This window comes from Macaca fascicularis, chromosome 8 (assembly GCF_037993035.2).
Source record: "Macaca fascicularis isolate 582-1 chromosome 8, T2T-MFA8v1.1".
Taxonomy (NCBI): domain Eukaryota; kingdom Metazoa; phylum Chordata; class Mammalia; order Primates; family Cercopithecidae; genus Macaca; species Macaca fascicularis.
The window spans coordinates 90,060,310-90,083,286 of NC_088382.1; the positions used below are offsets into that span (position 1 = coordinate 90,060,310).

Genomic DNA, 22,977 nt, shown 5'->3' on the forward strand with positions numbered 1-22,977 from the left:
GCTCCTGACCTCAGGTGATCCGACTGCCTAGGCCTCCCAAAATTCTGGGATTATAGGCGTGAGCCACCGCACCTGGCCTTGGTTTTGTTTTTTGTTTTGTTTTTTTGAGATGGAGTCTGGCTCTGCTGGCCAGGCTAGACTGCAGTGGCACAATCTTGCCTGCACCTGCCTGGGTGCCATGGATCATGCCTGCAATCTCAGCACCTTGGGAGGCTGAAGTGGGAGGATTGCTTGGGGTCAACAGTTCAAGATTAGCCTGGGCAACATAGCAAGACCTGTCTCTATTAAAAAAAAAAAAGTCTGTGATTTACCCAAGCACATAAACCTACACTCACTGTATATGTATGTTTACACTGTGTATGGTAAAATAACTGAATTAGGATACACTTCTTTTTTTGAGATGGAGTCTCGCTCTGCTGGCCAGGCTGGACTGTAGTGACATGATATTGGCTCACTGCAACCTCAGCCTCCTAGGCTCAAACAATTCTCCTGCCTCAGCCTCCCGAGTAGTTGGGATTATAGGTGCATACCACCAGCCTGGTTAATTTTTGTATTTTTAGTAGAGATGGGATTTCACCAGGTTGGTCAGGCTGGTCTCCAACTCCTGATCTCAAGTGATCCACCCGCCTTGGCCTCCCAAAGTGCTAGGATTATAGGCATGAGCCATTGCACCTGTCCTGGAGCTGTGTTTTGAATTGTGCAGATGTGATGAAAGAAGGATAAGTTAAAATTATCCTGATGTTTAATTTAATTAACATGACTTTCTTCTAGCGTTAGCTCCGTCGTTAGACAATAGGAAATAGAGGATAATTTCTTGCCTCTCATGTAATAAGGTCATTATTAGAAACATAAAAGAGAAACTGAATATCAAAAGACCTTCAGTTGAGCATTTCATTCTTTGAGGTTTTGCTTGCTTATAAAACAAGATATACAGGGGCTGGGTGTGGTGGCTCACACCTGTAATTCCAGCACTTTGGGAGGCCGAGGCAGGCGGATCATGAGGTCAAGAGGTCAAGACCATCCTGGCCAACATGGTGAAACCCCATCTCTACTAAAAATACAAAAGTTAGCCGGGTGTGGCAGCGCACGCCTATTGTCCCAGCTACTCGGGAGGCTGAGGCAGAAGAATTGCTTGAACCTGGGAGACGGAGGCTGCAGTGAGCCGAGATTGCACCACTGCACTCCAGCCTGGGCAACAGAGCGAGACTCCATCTCAAACAAAACAACAAGACAAAGATATACTATTATTTCTTAAAATGGATCTACATCATGTTCAGGCACATTGTGAAAAGTGTGGATTTCTGGGCTGCATGTCACATTTTCTGGATCTGCATTTTTAGCATTATTATCTGGAAATTCTTTTTTTTTTTTTTTTTTGAGATGGAGTCTCGCCCTGTTGCCCAGGCTGGAGTGCAATGGCTCAATCTCAGTTCACTGCAACCTCCGCCGGGCTCAAGTGATTCTCCTGCCTCAGTCTCCGGAGTAGTTGGGATTACAGGTGCATGCCACCACGCCGGTGTCTGGGTAATTTTTTGTATCTTTAGTGGAGACAGTTTCACCATGTTGGTCAGGCTGGTCTCGAACTCCCGACCTCATGGTCCGCCCGCCTCGGCTTCCCAAAGTGCTGGGATTAGAGATGTGAGCCACTGCTCCTGGTTTTGGAAATTCTTTATTACTTCTACTAATTTGGTGATAGATGCCTTCTATTCTCTATTGTTTATGGGCTTCTTTTTCCTTTATCATTTTGGAGTGGTACCATAATTTCAGCTATCACATATAGGCTGTTACTCCCACTACTCTACTGAACTGTTTATTTGTTTGTTTATTTATTTATTTATTTTTTTGAGACAGAGTCTGGCTCTGTCGCCCAGGCTGGAGTGCCGTGGCGATCTCGGCTCACTGCAAGCTCTGCCTCCCGGGTTCACGCCATTCTCCTGCCTCAGCCTCCTGCGTAGCTGGGACTGCAGGAGCCCGCCACCATGCATGGCTAATTTTTTGTATTTTTAGTAGAGATGGGGTTTCACCGTGTTAGCCAGGCTGGTCTCGATCTCCTGACCTCGTGATCTGCCTCCTCAGCCTCCCAAAGTGCTGAGATTACAGGCGTGAGCCACCGCGCCCGGCTAACTTATTTTTTTTTTTTTCAGCTCCATACCCCTGAACTTCTCAAATATTTCCAATGCTCATCATTGGGTCTTCAGCATGGTGAAAAGGGTTGTAGGTGATTCTTCTGTGTTGTACAGTTGAAGAGCAGCTTAACCCACACTTCCTTTTTGGTCTCACTTCTCCCCTTCGTTCTGGTCAAATCCTGACTGTTTCAAAAGGAAAACTGAGTGAGTACAGGAAAAAGGACATATATATCTATATATGTCATCTACTGCAGTCAATTTTGTGGCAGGTGTTACTTCAATGGCTGCAAGTCAATGACCATGAGGCCCACTTATTAAAAATATGAAACAAAGCAAGCTTTGGTGACTCACACTTGTGATCCCAGCATTTGGGAAGCCGAGGCAGGAAGACTGCTTGAGGATAGGAGTTTAAGATAAGCCTGGGCTACATAGTGAGGCCCCATCTCTACAAAAAAAAAATTTTTTTTTGGCCAGGCGAGGTGGCTCACGTTTGTAATCCTAACACTTTGGGATGCCGAGGCAGATGGATCACTTGATCTCAGGAGATCGAGGCCAGCCTGAGCAACATGGCAAACCCTGTCTCTACTACAAATACAAAAATTATCCAGGCATGGTGGCACATGCCTGTGGTCTCAGCTACTCAGGAGACTGAGGTCGGAGAATCTCTTGAGCCTGGGAGGCAGGGGTTGCAGTGAGCCAAGATCACGCCATTGCACTCCAGTCTGGGTGACAGAGTGAGACCCCATCTCAAAAAATAAAATAAAATAACCAGGTGTGGTGGTGTGCAGCTGTAGTCTCAGCTACTTGGGAGGCTGAAGTGCGAGGGTCTCTTGAGCCCTCCTCCTCACTTGAGCCCAGGGTACTGGGATTATAGATGTGAGCCACTGCTCTTGGCCACAAGTGCCTTTTGAAGGGCATATCTTTAATGTATATTATTCAAGGAACTTAAATAATTTAATTCCCTCTAAAGGCTAATGCTAATAGTATTCCCATTTTACAGATGAGAAAAACAGGCTCAGAGAGGTTAAGTCGTTTCCTCAAGGTAACTCAGCAAGTAAGTAGCAGAGTGAGGATTCAAACCTGCCGGCACTAAAACACACATTTCACGATATGTTATTGACTGTAATGTCAAAAGAGGAAGAAAACATGTTGTTTGCCCTTCTTGAGGTTTCAGTCTCTGTAGGAAGAAAAGGTACAACTTTAAAGATAGAAAATTATGCTATTGCCTAAGGGAGTTTTAAGCCCATTGCGCATTGCTAAAAGAACAAAGGAGAGGTTAGAATATACTTCCTGCTCAAGAAAGACTCCTCTGGAATGCTTCCTGGGGGAGGGTATTCAAAGCAGGTAAATGCTGGCAGATATACGTGGTTGACAGAGTAGGAGAGGCAGAGTCAGGATGTAGAAATGCACAGGGGCTTGCTTGGGAAATGGAATGTTGTCTACCTTGATTGGACTATAAAGATACTGGGGATTAATGTAAGGTAACCCTAGAACATAACAGGTTGTGTCCATCGCCCTTCTGAAGAAGATCTTGGATGTCAGGGGTTTACCCTGTTTACCAAGTGGCAAAAGACCTTCCATGAAGATTTTAAGGCAAGGAGTGAAATGGTCTGAGCAGTGCAGTGAAGGTGACCCCATCTTGCAGCGTGTCCAGTGGATGGAAGTGAAGCCAATGACTGCTTAAGAAGCAACTGCCAGAAATAGGGCAGTGGCAGAGAGGAAGAAACAAAGAGCAGGGATGAGAGATGTGTCAGAGATGGGACCCACAGGACTCTAGTTGATGTGGGGTGGTGGCATGGAGGAGAGGAAGAATGTGATCACTACCATTGTCTCAAATTTGGAAAGAATCCAAAACAAAGGGATATGTGTGTGTTTACCTTGGGCAGGAAGAACTGAGAACCTGGGGTATGGGTGTGTGGAGTTCAAGGTGATCCGAAGAGATGAAGAGGTTCATCAAGCAGATGAAAACTCAGAAGTTTTTGAGATGAGACGGGAGGTCCTGGTGGTGGGCTCTGATTTCGCAGCCCTCTGCCTGGGAGTGATGGTTGGAGTGATGGTTGGAGTCGCTGGCTCCTGTGCAGGTGTTCTGCGTGAGTGGCTTCCCATTAAAGGTTAACTGCATAAACACCATTCACTTAAAAAAAAAAAAAAAAAAGGTATCTGAAAACATTAGTAAAAGGAGTTTTGGACTCACATCCAGTTAAATAAAGAACAAAGATTGCTAGCTGGTTAAACTAAAAAGTTACTTAAAAGATTACTAAAAAGTTACTTAAAAGTTAATGAAATCAATTTTGAAACACTGAGATTTTCCTATAGATTGGAAGGATTGTAATTGAAGTTAATTGTAGTCATGCTAGATTTCCTCTCTGATGTTTATTTTTCTTCTGGTTATATTTCAGACAATTAATAGCGCCTAATGACTCAGGGTTTCAAGTAATTACCACCAACACTTATAATCTCTCTGACTGGAATGTTCTTTTCACGCAGGGGCTCTGAAACTGAAGGAAATTTATGATTGTTCATGAAAGTCCTTCCATAGGCTGCTAAAAAAAAACAGACTAAAATAAATGTATTCTTCATTTATGTTTCTATTTGTAGCTAGAAAAAATGATAAAAATAATCAAATACCATTTAAGTACTCTTTTAAAAGTTCCAATAATTCCCTCTCACACAGCTTTTCTTCCCTCCAATATTAGAATGTTTGAGAGAAATGACAATTAAAATAGAAGATGATTTTTTTAAAATTCCGTGAAACGCTTTGGTTATATATAGGTCTTTCCCCCTAGGTGTGAAAGTATTTTAGTGGAAGTTTCATCACAACTTTGTAAATAATTGATCCTCTGTTTCCTCCAAAAGTCTGACAATGTAAGAGTAACAATAACAGGCCATAAAACACTCCCCCTAATTGAGCAAGGGCTCATTCTTCCCTAACAGAATTCGGGTTGACTGGAATGTGCTGAAGTCACATTCCAACACCTTCCACTGGCCTGGGCAGCTACACACGACTCCAAAGGGAACTAATGAGAATCTTTATCTCTATTTCTGCTCTTAGGAAGAAGGCCCAGGAAGAAATGAAGAGTCCAGGAGGCAGACTAGAAAAGGTAGTGGGCCTGGAAAACAAAGGACAAAGTAAACCATGGGGAGAGTGGAAGGATGAGGCAGAGGCAGGGATAGAGAAACTCAAACCAGGGGGGAAGATGACTCAAATACACTGGGGAGGACGATAGAAAAAGCAGATCAGACATCAAGCCAAAAACCCCCAAACATCTTTTCTTTTTCTTTCCTTTCTTTTTTCTCTTTTTTCTCTTGTTTCTTTTCTTATTTTGAGACAGGGTCACTCTCACCCAGGCTGGAGTACAGTGGTGCAAACACAGCTCACTGCAGCCTCAGCTTCCTGGGCTCAAGTGATCCTCCCTCCTCAACCTCCCAAGTAGCTGGGACTACAGGTTCTAGCCACCACACCTGGCTAATTTTTGTAGAAACGGGGTTTCACCATGCTGCCCAGGCTGGTTTTGAACTCCTGGGCTCAAGCTGTCCTCCCACCTCAGCCTCCCAAAGTGCTGGGATTACAGGCATGAGCCATTGTGCTCAGCCTCCTTTTTTCTTAATGACTTTAGTGAGGTAGAATAACATACTGTAACTTTCACCAGTTTTAAATACACAATTCAATAATTTACCCAGTTGTACAACCATCACCATAATCCAGTTTTAAATTTTATTTTTAATTTTTGGTTTAAACAACTGAAATTTATTTCTTCACATTCTGGAGGCCAGAAAGTCTGAGATCAAGGTGTCAGAAGGGTTGGTTGCTTTCAAGGCCTCTCTCCTTGGCTTGTAGCTGGCTGTCTTCTCCTTGTATCTTCACTGGTCTTCCCTCTGTGTCCATAATCCAGTTTTAGAACTTTGCCTTCACCCCAAGAAGATCTCTCTTAATCACTTGCAGTTAATCCTCGTTCCTATTCCAAACCCCAGGAGACCACTGACTTCCTTTCTGTCTCCATAATTTTGACTATTCTGGGCATTTCATATAAATGAACTCACATCATTATGTGGTCTTTTGTGACTGGCTTCTTTCAATTACAAATGGTTTTGAGGTTAATTTATATTGTGGCAAGTACCACTATTCCATTCTTTTTTTTTTTTTTTTTTTTTTTTGAGACGGAGTCATGCTCTGTCGCCCAGGCTGGAGTGCAGTGGCCGGATCTCAGCTCACTGCAAGCTCCGCCTCCCGGGTTCACGCCATTCTCCTGCCTCAGCCTCCCAAGTAGCTGGGACTACAGGCGCCCGCCACTTCGCCCGGCTAGTTTTTTGTATTTTTTAGTAGAGACGGGGTTTCACCGTGTTAGCCAGGATGGTCTCGATCTCCTGACCTCGTGATCCGCCCGTCTCGGCCTCCCAAAGTGCTGGGATTACAGGCTTGAGCCACCGCGCCCGGCTATTCCATTCTTTTATTGTGAAACAGTATTTTGATGTGTGGATATATGCTTTTTGTTTATTTATCAGCTGATGGGATTGTTCCCACTTTTTCAATTCTTATGAATAATGCCGCTGTGAACATTGGTGTTCATTCAAGTATTTGTGTGATCATGTTTCCATTTTCCCTCATTAGATACCTGGGAATGGAATTGCCAGATAATGCAGTAAACTTATGTTTAACATTTTAAGAAACTGCCATGTTTTCCAAAGTGGCTGCATCGTTTTATCTTACCACTTAAAATATATGAAGGCACAACAATGTATGTGTCTTTCTCCATATCCTTGTTAATTTATGTTACTGCATGACTTTGAAATTATAGCCATTCTAGTGGTTGTGAATAGTATCTTACATGGTTTTAATGTGAATTTCCCTAAAGATTAATAATGTTAAGCATCTTTTTAATGTGCTTATTATCTATTTATGTAATTCAGCAAAATACATATGCAAATCTTTTGCCTATTTTTTTTAGGCTAGTCAAATGAAACAGTGGGAGTGGAGAAGGATTTTATCTGTTTTAATTGGATGTTTCAGGCTGGGCGCGGTGGCTCAAGCCTGTAATCCCAGCACTTTGGGAGGCTGAGACAGGCGGATCACGAGGTCAGGAGATCGAGACCATCCTGGCTAACAGAGTGAAACCCCGTCTCTACTGAAAATACAAAAAACTAGCCGGGCGAGGTGGCGGGCGCCTGTAGTCCCCGGAAGGCTGAGGCAGGAGAATGGCGTAAACCTGGGAGGCGGAGCTTGCAGTGAGCTGAGATCTGGCCACTGCACTCCAGCCTGGGTGACAGAGCGAGACTCCGTCTCAAAAAAAAAAAAAAAAAAAAAAAATTGGATGTTTCTCTTATTGAACTGTAAGGGTTCTATATATACTATGGATACAGGTTCTTGATCATATATATGATTTGAAAATATTTTCTCACAGCCTATGGCTTGTCTTTTTACCTTCTAAAAAGTTCATCTTTATCATTTTGATTTTTTTTTTAGAGACAGGGTCTTACCATGTTGTCCAGGCTGGTTTGAACTCCTGAGCTCAACTGATTCTTCTGCCTTAGCCTCCCAAAGTGCTGGGATTACAGGTGTGAGCCACTGTACTTGGCCTCTTTTCCCTTTCTTAATGATGCCTTTTATAGCACAAGTTTGAAATTTTGATGAAGTCCAATTTATCAGTTTTGTTTTTTTTCTTCTTCAAGGGTTATGCTTTTGGTGTTGTATCTCAAAAATTTCTGCCCAACACAAGTTCACAAAGATTTTTCTCCTACATTTTCTTCTAAAAGTTGTATATTTTTAGTTCTTACATTTAGGCCTCTGATTTATTTTGAGTTAACTTTTTGGTTATGATGTGAGGTAAGGGTCTGAATCAGTCTTTTTGCATTCAGTAACTTATTTAAAAGGAATTTTTTTTTTTTTTTTTTTTGAGACAGAGTTTCACTCTTGTTGCCCAGGCTGGAGTGCATGGTGTGATCTTGGCTCACTGCAACCTCTGCCTCCCAGGTTCAAGTGGTGGGTCATGCCTGTAATCCCAGTACTTTGGGAGGCCGAGGCTGGTGGATCACCTGTGGTCAGGAGTTCAAGACTAGCCTAGCCAACATGGTGAACCTCCATCTCTACTAAAAAAACTACAAAAAAATTAGGCGTGGTGGTGGGTCCCTATAATCCCAGCTACTCAGGAGGTTGAGGCATCCCAAAGTGGCATCCCAAAGTGCTGGGATTACAGGCATGAGCCACTGCACCCAGCCTAGTTTTTTTAAAGTACTAATACAACCTGATAGTTTTCTTATTTATTTATTTATTTATTGTATTTCCCATTTGGACAAAAACTAGAGGAAAAATGTTAAAAAAAGTAACCTTGTCTATGTTTACCACTGCAGTACCTTCAATGTCAGGTACCTAGGAGATGCTCACTGTATATCTAATGAATGAATAAAGTGCTAGGGTAGTAAGTCAGTTGGTAGAACAGTCACTCCTGTAGGTGAGTGGGGAGTACGAAGCCGAGGTTTTAGAGCAGAAACCAATAGGTGAGGCTTACCTTGGGTTTTGGGTCTTTTTTCATGCCACTGAGATTCAGGACCTCTTGCTGAGAAAGTGCTTTTTGGCTGCCCTAAGTATAACTTAATATTTTCTCTTTCTTTTTTTCATTTTTTAAAATTTTTAATTTTTTTTTTCTTTTTGTTTTTTGTTTTGAGACGAAGTCTCACTCTTGTCCCCCAGGCTGAAGTGTGATGGCACCATCTCGGCTCACTGCAACCTCCGCCTCCTGGGTTCAAGCGATTCTCCTGTCTCGGCTCCCCAGGTAGCTGGGATTACAGGCACCTGCCACCACGCCTGGCTAGTGTCTGTATTTTTAGTAGAGATAGGGTTTCGCCATGTTAGGAGGCTTGTCTCGAACTCCTGACCTCAGGTGATCCACCTGCCACGGCCTCCCAAAGTGCTGGGATTACAGGCGTGAGCCATCGCGCCCGGCCTAATTTTTTTTTTTTTTTTTTTTTTGAGATGGGGTATCATTCGTTGCCCAGGCTGGAGTGCGCTGATGCAATGATAGCTCACTGCAGCCTGGAAATCCTGGGCTTAAGTGATTCTCCTGCCTCAGCCTCCTGAGTAGCAGGGACTACAGGTGTGTGCCACTGCACCAGCCCAAGTACAGTTTTTGAATTTAATATAGTAGTTAGGGGCATATGTATACGTTTAATAATATACTTATTATTCATTTATTCAACAAGTATGTTTGTGTCCCTTGCCAAGTATCAGAGGTTCTGCTAAGACTTGGAGATTTAGTGGTGGAGGAGGTCAGTGTGTTCTCTGCCCTTATGAAGTGCTCAGTTCCCAAACCCCTCACGAACTAGCTGTGTGACCTTGTGAATGGTATGTGACTTCCTCTAAGCCTGTTTTCTGATTTGTAAGATGAAGATTGTAAAGTAGCTACCTTATTTGATTTTGACAAGTATTAAATAAAGTACACAAAGCAAGGGCAACTACTATTTTGCGTAATAAATATTCAGTATGGTATTATTATACGTTGTTTAACCTACAAGGTAAGATGGAATTATACTGTATTATTCAGCCTCACCTCCCTCTTAGTACCTTATTAATGATTCTGAGTAAATCACTGAAAGACAGGGAATTAATATTTCTTTTTAAAATCTTTAGACTTGTTTATTATAAAGGCACTACATGTGATAGACTAAAAAATAAACAGTACAGAAGCATATACATTAAAAAGTACAAGCCGGGCGCGGTGGCTCAAGCCTGTAATCCCAGCACTTTGGGAGGCCGAGACGGGTGGATCACGAGGTCAGGAGATCGAGACCATCCTGGCTAACACAGTGAAACCCCGTCTCTACTAAAAATACAAAAAAAACTTAGCCGGGCGAGGTGGCAGGCGCCTGTAGTCCCAGCTACTCGGGAGGCTGAGGCAGGAGAATGGCGTGAACCCGGGAGGCGGAGCTTGCAGTGAGCTGAGATCTGGCCACTGCACTCCAGCCTGGGTGACAGAGCGAGACTCCGTCTCAAAAAAAAAAAAAGTACAAATTCCCCCACCCACAGCACACACCCAACTCATTCTTCAGGGGCAATCACTGTAAACAATTCTGTTTCTCCTCCTAGAAAAGTCTTATGCATATAAAAGTGTGTGTGTGTATATATATATATGCATATCCTTAGAAAACAAACAGCACTTTCATGTCCTTTGCAGGGACATGGATGAAGCTGGAAACTATCATTCTCAGCAAACTAACACAGGAACTGAAAGCCAAACACCGCATGTTCTCACTCATAAGTGGGAATTGAACAATGAGAACACGTGGACACAGGGAGGGGAACAGCACACACCGGGGCCTGTCAAGGGGTGGGGGGAAAGGGGAGGGAGAGCATTAGGACAAATACCTAATGCATGCGGGGCTTAAAACCTAGATGACAGGTTGATAGGTACAGCAAACCATCATCGCACACGTATACCTGTGTAACAAACCTGCATGTTCAGCACATGTATCCCAGAACTTAAAAAAAAAAAGAAAAAAGAAAACAAACAGCACAAAGAATTAGACACTGCCAATCGTTATCACAGAGCATTTTCACTTCATAATGTATATTGGAGAGCAGTCCAAAAGGAACATATCTTGTTCTTACTCAGAATGAGTATTTTTACATTTTCTCAACACACAATTAAACACCACCACCACCACCACCACCACCACCACCACCAAAATACTCTCAAACTCTTGGAGAAGGTTTATGGGCTACACCCTCCTTCCCTTGCAGCCCCCGCACTCCGCACCCTGGCCTCCCGCGGCTTCCAGCAGCCAGGGCCTGGCACCTGCCCACCCACATTTTCTTGGCCTGCAACCAGCTGTGGTCAAACCAGCAGCAGAAAGGGAGGGTGGGGGAGGAAAGAAGGAAGAGAAAGCACATCTTCCAAGAGTAGTTGAGAAAGAGCTGCACGAGTCAGGCCCCGACATATAAGGCATAGCACCGAAAGTGTTTTATTACAGGCGTTTACACAAAAGGTATCAGGAAGAATGTTTTAGAAGACAGTGGGTGTGGGAACATCAGGCTTTTGAACTGGTAGTGACATCTGCATCTGAGATCATGATTGGTGGATGTGGGCAGTGAGAAAGGGCTTGGGGTCGCAAGGGACAAACCTGCTTCCTAGAAATGCAGTGAGCTAGGGTTGCAGGGGAGGGGCGAGGGGGAAAGAGAGAGATTTCCTCAGAGAAGTGAAATAGCAAGATTGGGCCCAGTACCAGATGAAGGACAAAGGAATGCTCTGCCCTTCCTCACTGAAAACTAAACCCCACTTCCTCCATTTCCCACCTGCCTGTTTCTCCTCCCACCTCACCACTCTCAGCCCGATTGCTGGACTTCACTTTTGTGAGGGGCTGTAGCTAGAGCTCAGTCCTCAGCTAAGGCTCCAGATGACTGACGTCTCTCCCCAGACACAGGCTTCTTAGTGGTTGGATGCTAAGGCAAGTAAAACCTGGGGTAGAGATTCTCATGACCTTGGGAGGTGGAGAAACAGATCTTTGATCTTTGCCTCTTTCCTCTGGTTATTCATTTAATCTTGGTTCTTTGAGTTGTGTCTACCTCCGCCTGGGCCAGAAAATATTATAGAATGGTTTAGAGCTTCTAAATTAGGCTGTTAGCGGGGCCAGCACCTCAGCCTGAAGGCCTGGCCTAGAGCCTACACCCAAGAAAGCAAAAACACTCCTTGGGTGGGGCTTTCCTAGACATAAAGCTTTACCATGCCTCTAAGCAGGGGAGCTCCAGCCAAGATTATATTGGGCAGGTAATAAAATTAAGGGCAATAAAACCAGATAAACCACCTCGTTAGCAGCAGTTTACTGGTAAGGCCATTTCAACAAGAAGAGAAGAAGAGGAGGAAAGATGGAAGACTCAAATTCTTTGTCAAGTTCTTTCCAGTGGCCTCCTCTGAAAAGGAACATTCTTTTCAGGAGTGCTGGCTTGGAAGACAGGGCATATGTACATTTATCCAACACCTGCTGAGATCAAGGTGCTGGTTCAGAGGAGAGCCTCTGGAGTTTGGACCTGTCACTTGATCGCTACTGAGAGATCACCAACCGAACTGCTTGACTTTCTCAGAACTTTTTTTATCAGTCATGTAAACAAGAGAATGAAGATCCTGTACCAGTCTACATAGGATCAACTGATCATTGAGTGTAGATTTGCACATTAAAAGTCACACTTATATTCATAGTTTCAAAAAAAAAAGAAAAAGAAAAAAATGACACTACTTATTTTGTAAAGATAGAACCATTTTCTTTTTTTTTTTTTTTGAGACAGAGTTTCTTGTTGCCCAGGCTGGAGTACAGTGGCGCAAACTCGGCTCACTGCAATCTCTGCCTCCCAGGTTCAAGTGATTCTCTTGCCTCAGCCTCCCAAGTAGCTGGGATTATAGGCATGCACCACCACGCCCGGCTAATTTTTGTATATTTAGTAGAGACGGGGTTTCACCATGTTGGTTAGGCTGGTTTCAAACTTCTGACCCCAGATGATCCGCCCGCCTCAGTCTCCCAAAGTGCTGGGATTGCAGGCATAAGCCTCCGCACTGGGTCAGAACCATTTTATTAACTGTATACATCATAGTGATATTATGTTGCTTTTAAGGGATTAAGAAGGAAAAACATGGAAAAAGCAATTAGATTCTCAAAATTGCCTGCACCTGCCTGGGTGCCATGGCTCATGCCTGTAATCTCAGCACTTTGGGAGGCTGAGGTGGGAGGATTGCTTGGGGTCAGGAGTTCAAGACCAGCCTGGGCAACATAGCAAGACCCTGTCTCTATTTAAAGAAATTTAAAAAGTCTGTGATGCACATACACTTTACCCAAGCACATAAACCTACACTCACTGTATATATATATTTGCACTGTATATGGTAAAATAACTGAACTTTTTTTTTTTTGAGACAGAGTCCTGCCCTGTCATCCAGGCTGGAATGTAGTGGTGTAATCTCGGCTCACTGCAACCTCAGCCTCCTGGGTTCAAGCAGTTCTCTGTCTCAGCCTCCCAAGTAGCTGGGATTACAGACATCCGTCACCACACCCAGCTAATTTTTGTATTTTTTTAGTAGAGATGGGGTTTCACCATCTTGGCCAGGCTGGTCTTGAACTCCTGACCTCGTAATCCATCTGCCTTGGCCTCCCAAAATGCTGGGATTACAGGCGTGAGTGACCGCAACCAGCCAGGATGCACTTCTAAGCAGCTGTTATTTATTTATTTACTTATTTTTTCATTTTTTTGAGATGGAGTCTCCATCGCCCAGGCTGGAGTGCAGTGGCGCGATCTGGGCTCACTGCAAGCTCTGCCTCCCGGGTTCATGCCATTCTCCTGCCTCGCCTCCTGAGTAGCTGGGAATACAGGTGCCCGCCACAACACCCGGCTAATTTTTTGTATTTTTAGTAGAGACAGGGTTTCACCGTGTTAGCCAGGATGGTCTCAATCTCCTGACCTCGTGATCCGCCTCGGCCTCCCAAAGTGCTGGGATTATGGGCGTGAGTCACTGTGCCCAGCCAGTAGCTTTTATTTTTTTAAGCATTGGCAAAATATTTCTATAAATAAATACTTGCCCTTGTCAATTTTATTTCTATAAAACTTCATGTGGTAATTGAGCTTCTAAATAAGATGCCCTCCTAACAATTGTAAACTGTATTTGCTCACTAATAAGAGGCATGAAGTGTTCCATGACTGTATTATTCTTGGGGATTCAGGCTGTGGTGATGTGAGCAGCCACCCCTTTGGGACACATCATGCTGGTAAACCACTGATTCATGACACACTGCCAGGAATGGCTGTCATCCAAGTCCCGGGGCAAGTTCAGCCAGCACTAGAAATCACCCAAGAAGGGCTAGTCAGATGTTTAAATTTCTGCCTTTGTCAGAATCCTCAGAATTATTTTCAATACCTCCTTTTCCCCTCCCATCTTTATCCAGTCAATTACCAACATCTCTCAACTGGTTTCACTTCCTAAATGCCCCTCCAATCTGTCCACTCCTCTTTTACTCTACCACTGCTTTCCTAGACCAAACTGCCTGGATTATTGCAAAATCTTTCCAACTGGGCTACCCCCATCCACTTTTGTCCCCCTCCAATCAAGTCCCCACACAGTGACCAGGTTGATTTAAAAGCGAGCACAGATCTGAGTGGTCTTTCCTCTCCCTCCCAGACTCCAGTGGCTTCCCCTTGCTCTCAGATGGAAAATCAATATCTGCACCTGCCCAGGGGCCATGAATGAACTGGCCTCTCTCCAACTGGTCAGTCTCAACCTGTACTTCACATCACTATTCTCCCACTTTCTCCACGTCATTGATCTGCTCATGGCTCCTCATATCTCACGAAATTAGGGAAGACCCACGTACCTGAATTTTCCCCAAAGTTCCTTAGGTGGTTCTGAACCATTACTATAATTGAACGTATTAATAGCTAGACAGGCTCTTCCTGTCTGTGCCAGGGCGGCATGTGGTGCATGCCGAGCCACAGAGATGCTCAGGCTGTGCACTCAGGATGGCCGAGTGGAAGGCAGCAGCACCAGTGGTAGCAGAGAGCCCTGGCATCAAGCTCTTTGGGAAGTGGAGCTCCGATGATGCGCAGATCTATGACACTTCCTTGCAGGATTACACTGCAGTGAAGGAGAAGTATGCCAAGTACCTGCCTCACAGTGCAGAGCAGTATGCCACCAAACGCTTCCGCAAAGCTCAGTGCCCCATAGAGCGCCTCACTTACTCCATGATGATGCACGGCCGCAACAAACGCAAGAAGCTCATGATCGTGCGCATCGTCAAGCCCGCCTTCGAGATCATCCAGCTGCTCACAGGCGACAACCCTCTTCAGGTCCTGGTGAACGCCATCATCAACAGTGGTCCCCGGGAGGGCTGCACATGCATTGGGCGAGCCAGGACCGTGAGACGACAGGCTGTGGACGTGTCCCCATTACGCCGTGTGAATCAGGCCATCTGGCCGCGGTGCACAGGCGCTCTTGAGGCTGCCTTCCGGAACATCAAGACCATTGCCGAGTGCCTGGCAGATGAGCTCATCAGTGCTGCCAAGGGCTCCTCCAACTCCTATGCCATCAAAAAGAAGGACGAGCTGGAGTGTGTGGCCAAGTCCAACCGCTGATTTTCCCTGTTGCTGCCCAATAAACCTGTCTGCCTTCTGCCTTTTGGGACGGCCTCACAAAAAAAAGAAAGAAAGAAAGAAAGAAAAGGTAGCTAGACTGAAGATGGAGCCAAGTTGAAATTTGCATCCCAGGCTCTTATGATAGCATCAGAGTTTGACTTAGGTTTAAAAAGCAGGCCAGGAAAAATTTCAAACTGGCAAGTCATGGGGCAGGCTTTGCATAGCAGTTCACTGCTGTTCCTTCTGCTATCCCAAAAGGGCTTGAAGAGTGAATTACAGATCAACCGCTGGGTAAATACCTTGTTACTTTCTAGAAAATATAAACGTAGCTAAAAGAAGCAACCATGAGGCTGAGGATGCATTCACAAAAGCTCTGGAATATTACAGATGAAGCAGATGGTTCCTTCATAATCAAAAAATCAGCTGAAAATGTCTTTCTCTGGAGGAATAGAAGTTCGTGTTTGTAGATTCTGTGTAATGATGTTGCAACAGAGTTTGTTAAACAGACTCAGATGAGCTATGAGTTGAATCCTGTTCTAGAAACTGACAACTAGGAAAGGCTAAGCCTGATCAAATGGTATTTATTGCTCTTCTCTTCCAATTCCATTATAGAAAGATTCCAACATACTGTCAAATTTCCTTTTTTGCAAATATCTCATGAATTGCATTTTAAAAATGGGATTGATTGACCAGAGCGGTGGCTCACACCTGTAATCCCAACACTTTGGGAGGCCGAGGCACGTGGATCATAAAGTCAGGAGTTCAAGACCAGCCTGGCCAAGATAGTGAAACCCCGTCTCTACTAAAAAAAATTTAAAAATTAGCCAAGCACGGTGGCAGGTGCCTGTAATTCCAGCTACTCGGGAGGCTGAGGCAGAGAATTGCTTGAATCTGGGAGTGGGAGGTTGCAGTGAGCTGAGATTGTGCCACTGCACTCCAGCCTGGGCGACAGAGTGAGATTCCATCTAAGAAAAAAAAAAAAGAAGGATTGATTTTATTTGCCGCTGTTGCTTATAGCAAATACTGAGTCCTCAGCCAGCTGTGGGAGGGTATGGCTAGTTTAGATTCCCTCCAAGTTGTGTGTGACAGTATCTGGCATATTTTCAATAACTGTAGTCATAATTCCCAACATTACTTGGAGAGCAAAGCACAGGAGGAAATAAATCAACTTTTAATGTCAGGATGTCACATCCTTTCTAATGTTTTTTTGGACATCAGTGAGGCAGTAATTGTATAATTAACCTTGAACTTATCACTTTATAGTCAGATGATTGCTTTATCAAGAAGCTCTATCTGTAACACACGTTTATTTATTTTTTTTAAAAACAGCTTTCCAAACTAGAAAAAATCTCAAAAATATGACTAGAAAAAATCTTAAAATAATGATTATCATCTGTGCACGGTGGCTCATGCCTGTAATCTCAGCACTTTGGGAGGCCAAGGCAAGAGGATCACTTGAGCCCAGGAGTTCAAGACTAGCCTGGGTAACATATCAAAACCTTGTCTCTACAAAAAAAAAAAAAAAAAAAAAAAAAAAGATTTTATATAAGTAATGCATGCGAAAAGTCCCAAACATAAGATGTTCAAGAGAATATATAATGAAAAATACGCCTAACTCCTACCCTCATGACCTCAGTCATCCAATTCTCTTCCCTGGAGGCAAACACAGTGACCAATTTTTTGTTTATCGGTTCAGAGACATTCTATGCATTTACATATAAACACACATTCTTTTTCAAAACCCACCTGGTAGCATATCTTACATAATGTTGGCTTTTGTGTGTGTATTTTAAATAAGATATGCTGCTGTTCCACATTAGTGCATAGAGAGGGGCCTAATTTAATTGTTAATAGGTGTATTTCATGAAATAGTTTCTTTCTTTCTTCTGCTGTAGAGAAAGAGTTCGATGTGAGGCTAGTTCATGCGGGAGAACTGGAGTGATCATTTACATCAGTCTCCCTGAAGGCTCAGAGGTTAGGGTTTTTATGGACAACTTGGTGAGTAGGGGGCTAAGGAATAGGTGCTGCTAATTGGTTGAGGATAAAGGGATGTGGAAACCTATCCTCACGCACTGAGTCTACCTTTGGGAGGGGCCACAGGACCAGTTGAGTCATGAGTCATGAGTCCAGGTGGGGTCATTCTGAAAAACATCTCAAAAAAAAAACCCGATCTTAGGTTCTACAATAGTGATGTTATCTATAGGAACAATTGGGAAAGTCACAAATCTTGTGACCTCTGGCCACATGACCCCTGAGCAGTAAGGAAGTATGGAAATCATGCCTTGGCTGGGTTTGGGTCTCATAGTTGAAATCCCAGCACTTTGGGAGGCCAAGGCAGGAAGATTGCTTGAGCCCAGTAGTTTGAGACCAGTCTGGGCAATATAGTGAGACCTCATCTTTATTTAAAAAAAAAAAAGAAGAGAAGAAGAGAAAAGGAAACTATGCCCACATCTTAGCAGAGATCAGGCTCCTCCCATAACCTTATCCTTATGACCTTTCATTAGTCTTAGAAAGGCAGTCTTCAGTCCCTGAGCAAAGAAAGAGTGGGTTAGTTTTAGGAAGGGACTATTATTATCCTTGCTTTCAAGTAAACTATAAACTAAATTCCTCCCAAAGTCAGCTTGGCCTTTGCCCGGGAATGACCAAAGACAGCGTGGAGGTCAGAAGCAAGATGGAGACAACTATGTCAGATTTCTATTACTGACGTAATTTTGCAAAGGCGATTTCAAATCACCCATTGGGCTACAGCACACCTCAGTCCTGAGGTGTGAGCTGCAGAGATGGGAAAATGCTGATGACTGCTCTAACTTCTTCCTGCCTGACAGTGGGCAGTGGGTTTAGTCGGGGTAGGAGTTGCCCCAGGGTAGGAGGCATGAAACCATCTTGCAGTTGTCTGTATATATTCATGGGTACCTGGTTTGGGTCCCAAGGTACGCATAACAAAAACATTAGTGCTGTTATCCACAGCTTTAGTGACTATAAGACAAATAATAAGCCCTAACATAAGGAGTGAAAGTCCTAGCTTCAGGAGTCCCTGTAGAACTGGCTAGAAGTCTTCTTCTTCTTCTTTTTTTTTTTTTTTTTTTTTTTTTGAGATAGGGCTCACTCTGTTGCTCAGGTGGGAACGCACTGGCACAGTCATGGCTCACTGCAGCCTTGGCTTCCTGGGCTCAAGGGATCTTCAGCCTCCTGAATAGCTGGGACTACAGATGCATGCCAAGTTTGGCTAAATCTTCAGTTTTTTTGTAGAGACAGGGGTCTCACTATGTTGCCTAGGCTTGTCTTGAACTCCTAGGCCCAAGCAATCCTCCTGCCTTGGCTTCCCAAAGTGATGAGACTATAGGAGTGAGCCACTGTGCCCAGCTTGACCTGAAGTCTTAAGGGATCTGGGTGAATGATCCTGATAACTAATTAGATGTGGAGTCATCAGCAGACACTCAAAATCAATGAACAAGGCTGAAATCTAGTAACAAAGTGTAGTTTTTCCTAAAACATATTTTTTCTCTCCTAGTTCTCCATGTTTAATTAAAGACAAATCATAATAGGACCAATTTATTTGCAAAACAAAGTTCAGTCTTACTATACTTGGCCTAATTATTTGTATAAAGTACAAAAGGAATAATTATTTGCCATATAGGCACTTTTTAAAAAAATTGGCTTTGCAGGAACTCTTTCATAAGAAATCTCAAATTAGACCTTTTGAAAACCTCTTGAGCCAGCTAAGGATTTATTTCTGCCTGCAGATACCTGTATGAATTGAGTGTATTCCTCTCCTCGAGGTCTCAGAATAGCTTGGGCTTCCTGGGCCTGTCAGAAGTGACATTTTTTATTTACCACAGGTCAGAAATCCAGTACAAAACATAGTACAAGGCCAGTTTTCCAAAAAGGCTTTTATCATCTCTATAGGTCAACTTCAGTTCCTCAAAACAGTCTGAAAACATGTTTTTCTAGTCAACACCTTGGTGAAATAGCCATAGTCTCCAATTGTGTCCGGTTACAAAAGAAAACTGATTCTTTTTTTCCCCTCATGGGACTCTGCTCAATAAGGAAAACTGATTCTTATTGAACTTATGCAAATGACTGTGTTGCTATAAGTTAAGAATACTCAGAGTTTCCAAATTCTGGAGAGATTCCGTAGAGAGAAATACACTCTAAATTTTGCTCACAGGAGTAAATTTTACTCAATAGTTAACAGCTGGCCAGGCACAGTGCCTCATGCCTGTAATCCCAGTACTTTGGGAGGCTGAGCTGGGTGGATCACCTGAGGTCAGGAGTTTGAAACCAGCCTGGCCAACATGGTGAAACCCTGTCTTTACTAAAAACACAAGAATTAGCTGGTGCGGTGGTGGGCACCTGCAGTCCAGGCTATTTGGCACTCCAGCCTGAGCATCAAAGTGAAAGAAAAAAATTATTAAAAGCTGTAAATAGCACAAAATGAAAGTTTTTGTGACTTTGAAAAATGAAACAAAAATAATCGGTGGGTTGGGTATCCAATAACAGGTATTAACTAACCGGGTATCGAAGAACAGGTATAAAAGTAGATTATTGCCAGGCATGGTGGCTCATGCTTATAATCCTAGCACTTTGGGAGGCCAAGACAGGCGGATCACCAAGTCAAGAGTTCAAGACTAGCTTGTCCAACACAGTGAAACCCTGTTTCTACTAAAAATACAAAAATTAGCTGGGCCTGGCGGCAGGCGCCTGTAATCCCAGCTACTTGGGAGGCTGAAGCAGGAGAATTGCTTGAACCTGGGAGATGGAGGTTCCAGAGAGCCGAGCTTGCACCACTGCACTCCAGCCTGGGCGACAGAGCTAGACTTTGTCTCCAAAAAAAAAAAAAAATCGATTATTTCAGTCTCCTACTAGTTCAGTCCATGCAATTAACTTCTGTTCTGCTTGATACTCATGAACACATCAACTTTCCATGAGATTCCTGGAAATTTTGTTTTTGTTTTTGTTTTTCTATTCCAATAACACAATTTCCAAAGTTATCAGGACACATTGTGCCCTGTGTCTGGGCACAATGGCACATGCCTGCAATCCCAGCAGTCTGGGAGGCTGAGACTGGAGGATTACTTGAGCTCAGGAGTTTAAGACCAGCCTGGGCAGCAGGGCAAAATCTTGTCTCTACAAAAAAAAAACACAAAAACCCACAAAAAATTAGCCAGGCATGGTGGTATGTGCCTGTAGTTCCAGTTACTCAGGAGACTGTGGTAGGAGGATTGCTTGAGCCTGGGGGGTTGAGGCTGCAGCGAGTCAAGATCGCACCACTGCACTCCATGCTGGGCGACAGAGTGAGACCCTGTCTCAAACAAAAACAAAAACAAAAACAAAAACAAAACAAGGCCAAAAATCTGCATTCAAAAGCGCCTGTCAAAGTCCTATAGCTGATTATAAAACCACGTTTTTAAAAAGTATCAGGCTGGGCACGGTGGCTCACGCCTGTAATCCCAGCACTTTGGGAGGCCAAGGCAGGTGGATCACCTGAGGTCAGGAGTTTGAGACTAGCCTGGCCAACATGGTGAAACCTCGTCTCTACTAAAAGTACAAAAATTTGCTGGGCATGGTGGCACACAACTGTAATCCCAACTACTCGGGGGGCTGAGGCACAAGAATCACTCGAACCCGGGAAGTTGAGGTTTCAGTGAGCCGAAATCGTGCTCACTGTATCAAAGTAAAATAATTGGTGATAACATAAGTCTCAGAATGGCCATGGTTAAGAACACAATTGACAAGGAAGTTTGATTATTTTTGTGACATATGACATTTACCATTACAATTATAATTATTACTGATGACATACACTAAGTCATATCGGAATTAAAGGAGTTTTGCCCAATTCTGGAACACACACCAATAACGTGTTCATACAAATACAGCCTAAAGAAAACCAAACAGGCTGGACATAGTGGCTCATGCCTGTAATCCCAGCACTTTGGGAGGCCAAGCTGGGAGGATCACCTGAGCTCAGAAGTTCAAGAGCAGCCTGTGGTCAACGAGGTGAAACCCTGTCGCTACTAAAAATACAAAAATTAGCTGGGCTTGGTGGTGGGTGCCTGTCATCCCAGCTACTTGGGTGGTTGAGGCAGAAAAATTGCTTGAACCCGGGAGGTGGAGGTTTCAGTGAGCTGAAATCGTGCCTCTTCACTCCAGCCTGGGCAACAGACAGAGTGAGTCTTGGTCTAAAAAAAAAAAAAAAGAAAGTCAAACACCATTTCCTACTTGACAGCGCTTCGTATATAATTTTTTTGATGGTTGTATGGTTTTTTAAATATAGACAACTCTTGATAATTTGTACCAATGAACTAGGGGTGATGAACTGGTGTGATGTTCAATAGTCCTTTATACTTGGTTTGACCTTCCTTATCGAAATTGTAACAAAAAGCCAAATACTAAAGCCATACCGGAAGGTGTAGTTTGGGAAGAAAGGGGAAGCTGCTCCCCTGCTGCATTCCTGTACTCTCCTTTGTGCTGGGAATGAACATCGTCATCTTGCCATAGAGCTGTCTTCTTTGCAAACACCTTATAATCGCTCAGCTGGTCTGGGGTTCCGGTAAGGAAAGCCTCTGTGTAGGAGTGAAGCTTCAGCAGTGGTTTGACAAGTCCTGAGATCAGAATTTCTTCCTTGGCAGTGGTTCGCCAAGTCCTGAGATCAGAATTTTGTTTTTGAGATGAATATAAAAGCACCTAAAGGTCAAGGAAAATATTCTTCCTGTGATTAAGGAACTTAAGACCTTTGCTTTATAAGTGTAGATGATCACTCCCCTCTGAAAGGGAGGCAGAAAGAATGTTGCTTTAATTCCTTTCCCCTGGCCCATCTCTTTTTTTCTTCTCCGGGCATGGTCCAACAGATGCACGAGGCCTCTTGGGGGGCTGGCCTGCCTCCAGCCTGGAGGCTGGTTTACAGCGGCATGCCTCACTCTGCCATCTTCGATCCTTCCTTTATATAATTTTAACACACCAAATAAGCCAAATGTCTCTTTGGACTTCAGGGGACTTAGTATCTAAAAGCTTAATGAGTACAATAGGGCTGAATTTAGAATTTGAAATTTTGATTTTTGGAAAGTTTGTCAAATCTCAAAGATTTCACACACTTTTCCCAAAATGGGATCACAGGTCATTCATTTAGCCAAAGTGATAACTCAAAACATTTCAAAAGGGAAAAACCTTTACTCTGATAGAGACGGGACTCAGCTTTTCAAACAAAACCCAAGAAAGACACCATGAGGCCAGCTGAATCCGTCTCTTCTTTCTTCCCGCTTTTCCCTTTTTTCTTTCCGTTTACTCAAAAGGCAAACAAAAATCTTTCACTATCTCTCAATATTGCATGACAGTCTTGTTCAAAATAGAAAACAAAAAATTTTCCTTTGTATTAGTGTACTTTTAATGTTAAACTCAATTTTTAATAAAACCTTATAAACAATAAATTTAATTGTTATTTATTTATTTATTTAAGACAGAGTCTGGCTTTGTCGCCCAGGCTGGAGTGCAGTGGTGGGACCTCGGCTCACTGCAGCCTCTGCCTCCTGGGTTCAAGTGATTCTCCTACCTCAGCCTCCCGCGTAGCTGAAACTACAGGTAGCGCTGCCATGCCCGACTAATTTTTGTATTTTTAGTAGAGACGGGGTTTCTCCATGTTGGTCAGGTTGGTCTCAAACTCCTGACCTCAGGTGATCTGCCCACTTCAGCCTCCCAAAGTCCTGGGATTACAGGCATGAGCAGGAGTCATCACGCCCGGCCTTATTTAATCTT

The 22,977-nt window shown here is 43.6% G+C and overlaps 1 protein-coding gene across 1 annotated transcript; it reads left to right on the forward strand.

The window, feature by feature from the left end:
• Positions 1-13,317: 13,317 nt before the first annotated feature.
• LOC102140438 (small ribosomal subunit protein uS7-like) lies at positions 13,318-15,330 on the forward strand. Its single transcript, XM_045398429.3, has one exon. The coding sequence runs from the start codon at positions 14,614-14,616 to the stop codon at positions 15,223-15,225; it is 612 nt and encodes a 203-aa protein (XP_045254364.1). The 5' UTR covers positions 13,318-14,613; the 3' UTR covers positions 15,226-15,330.
• Positions 15,331-22,977: the final 7,647 nt, after the last annotated feature.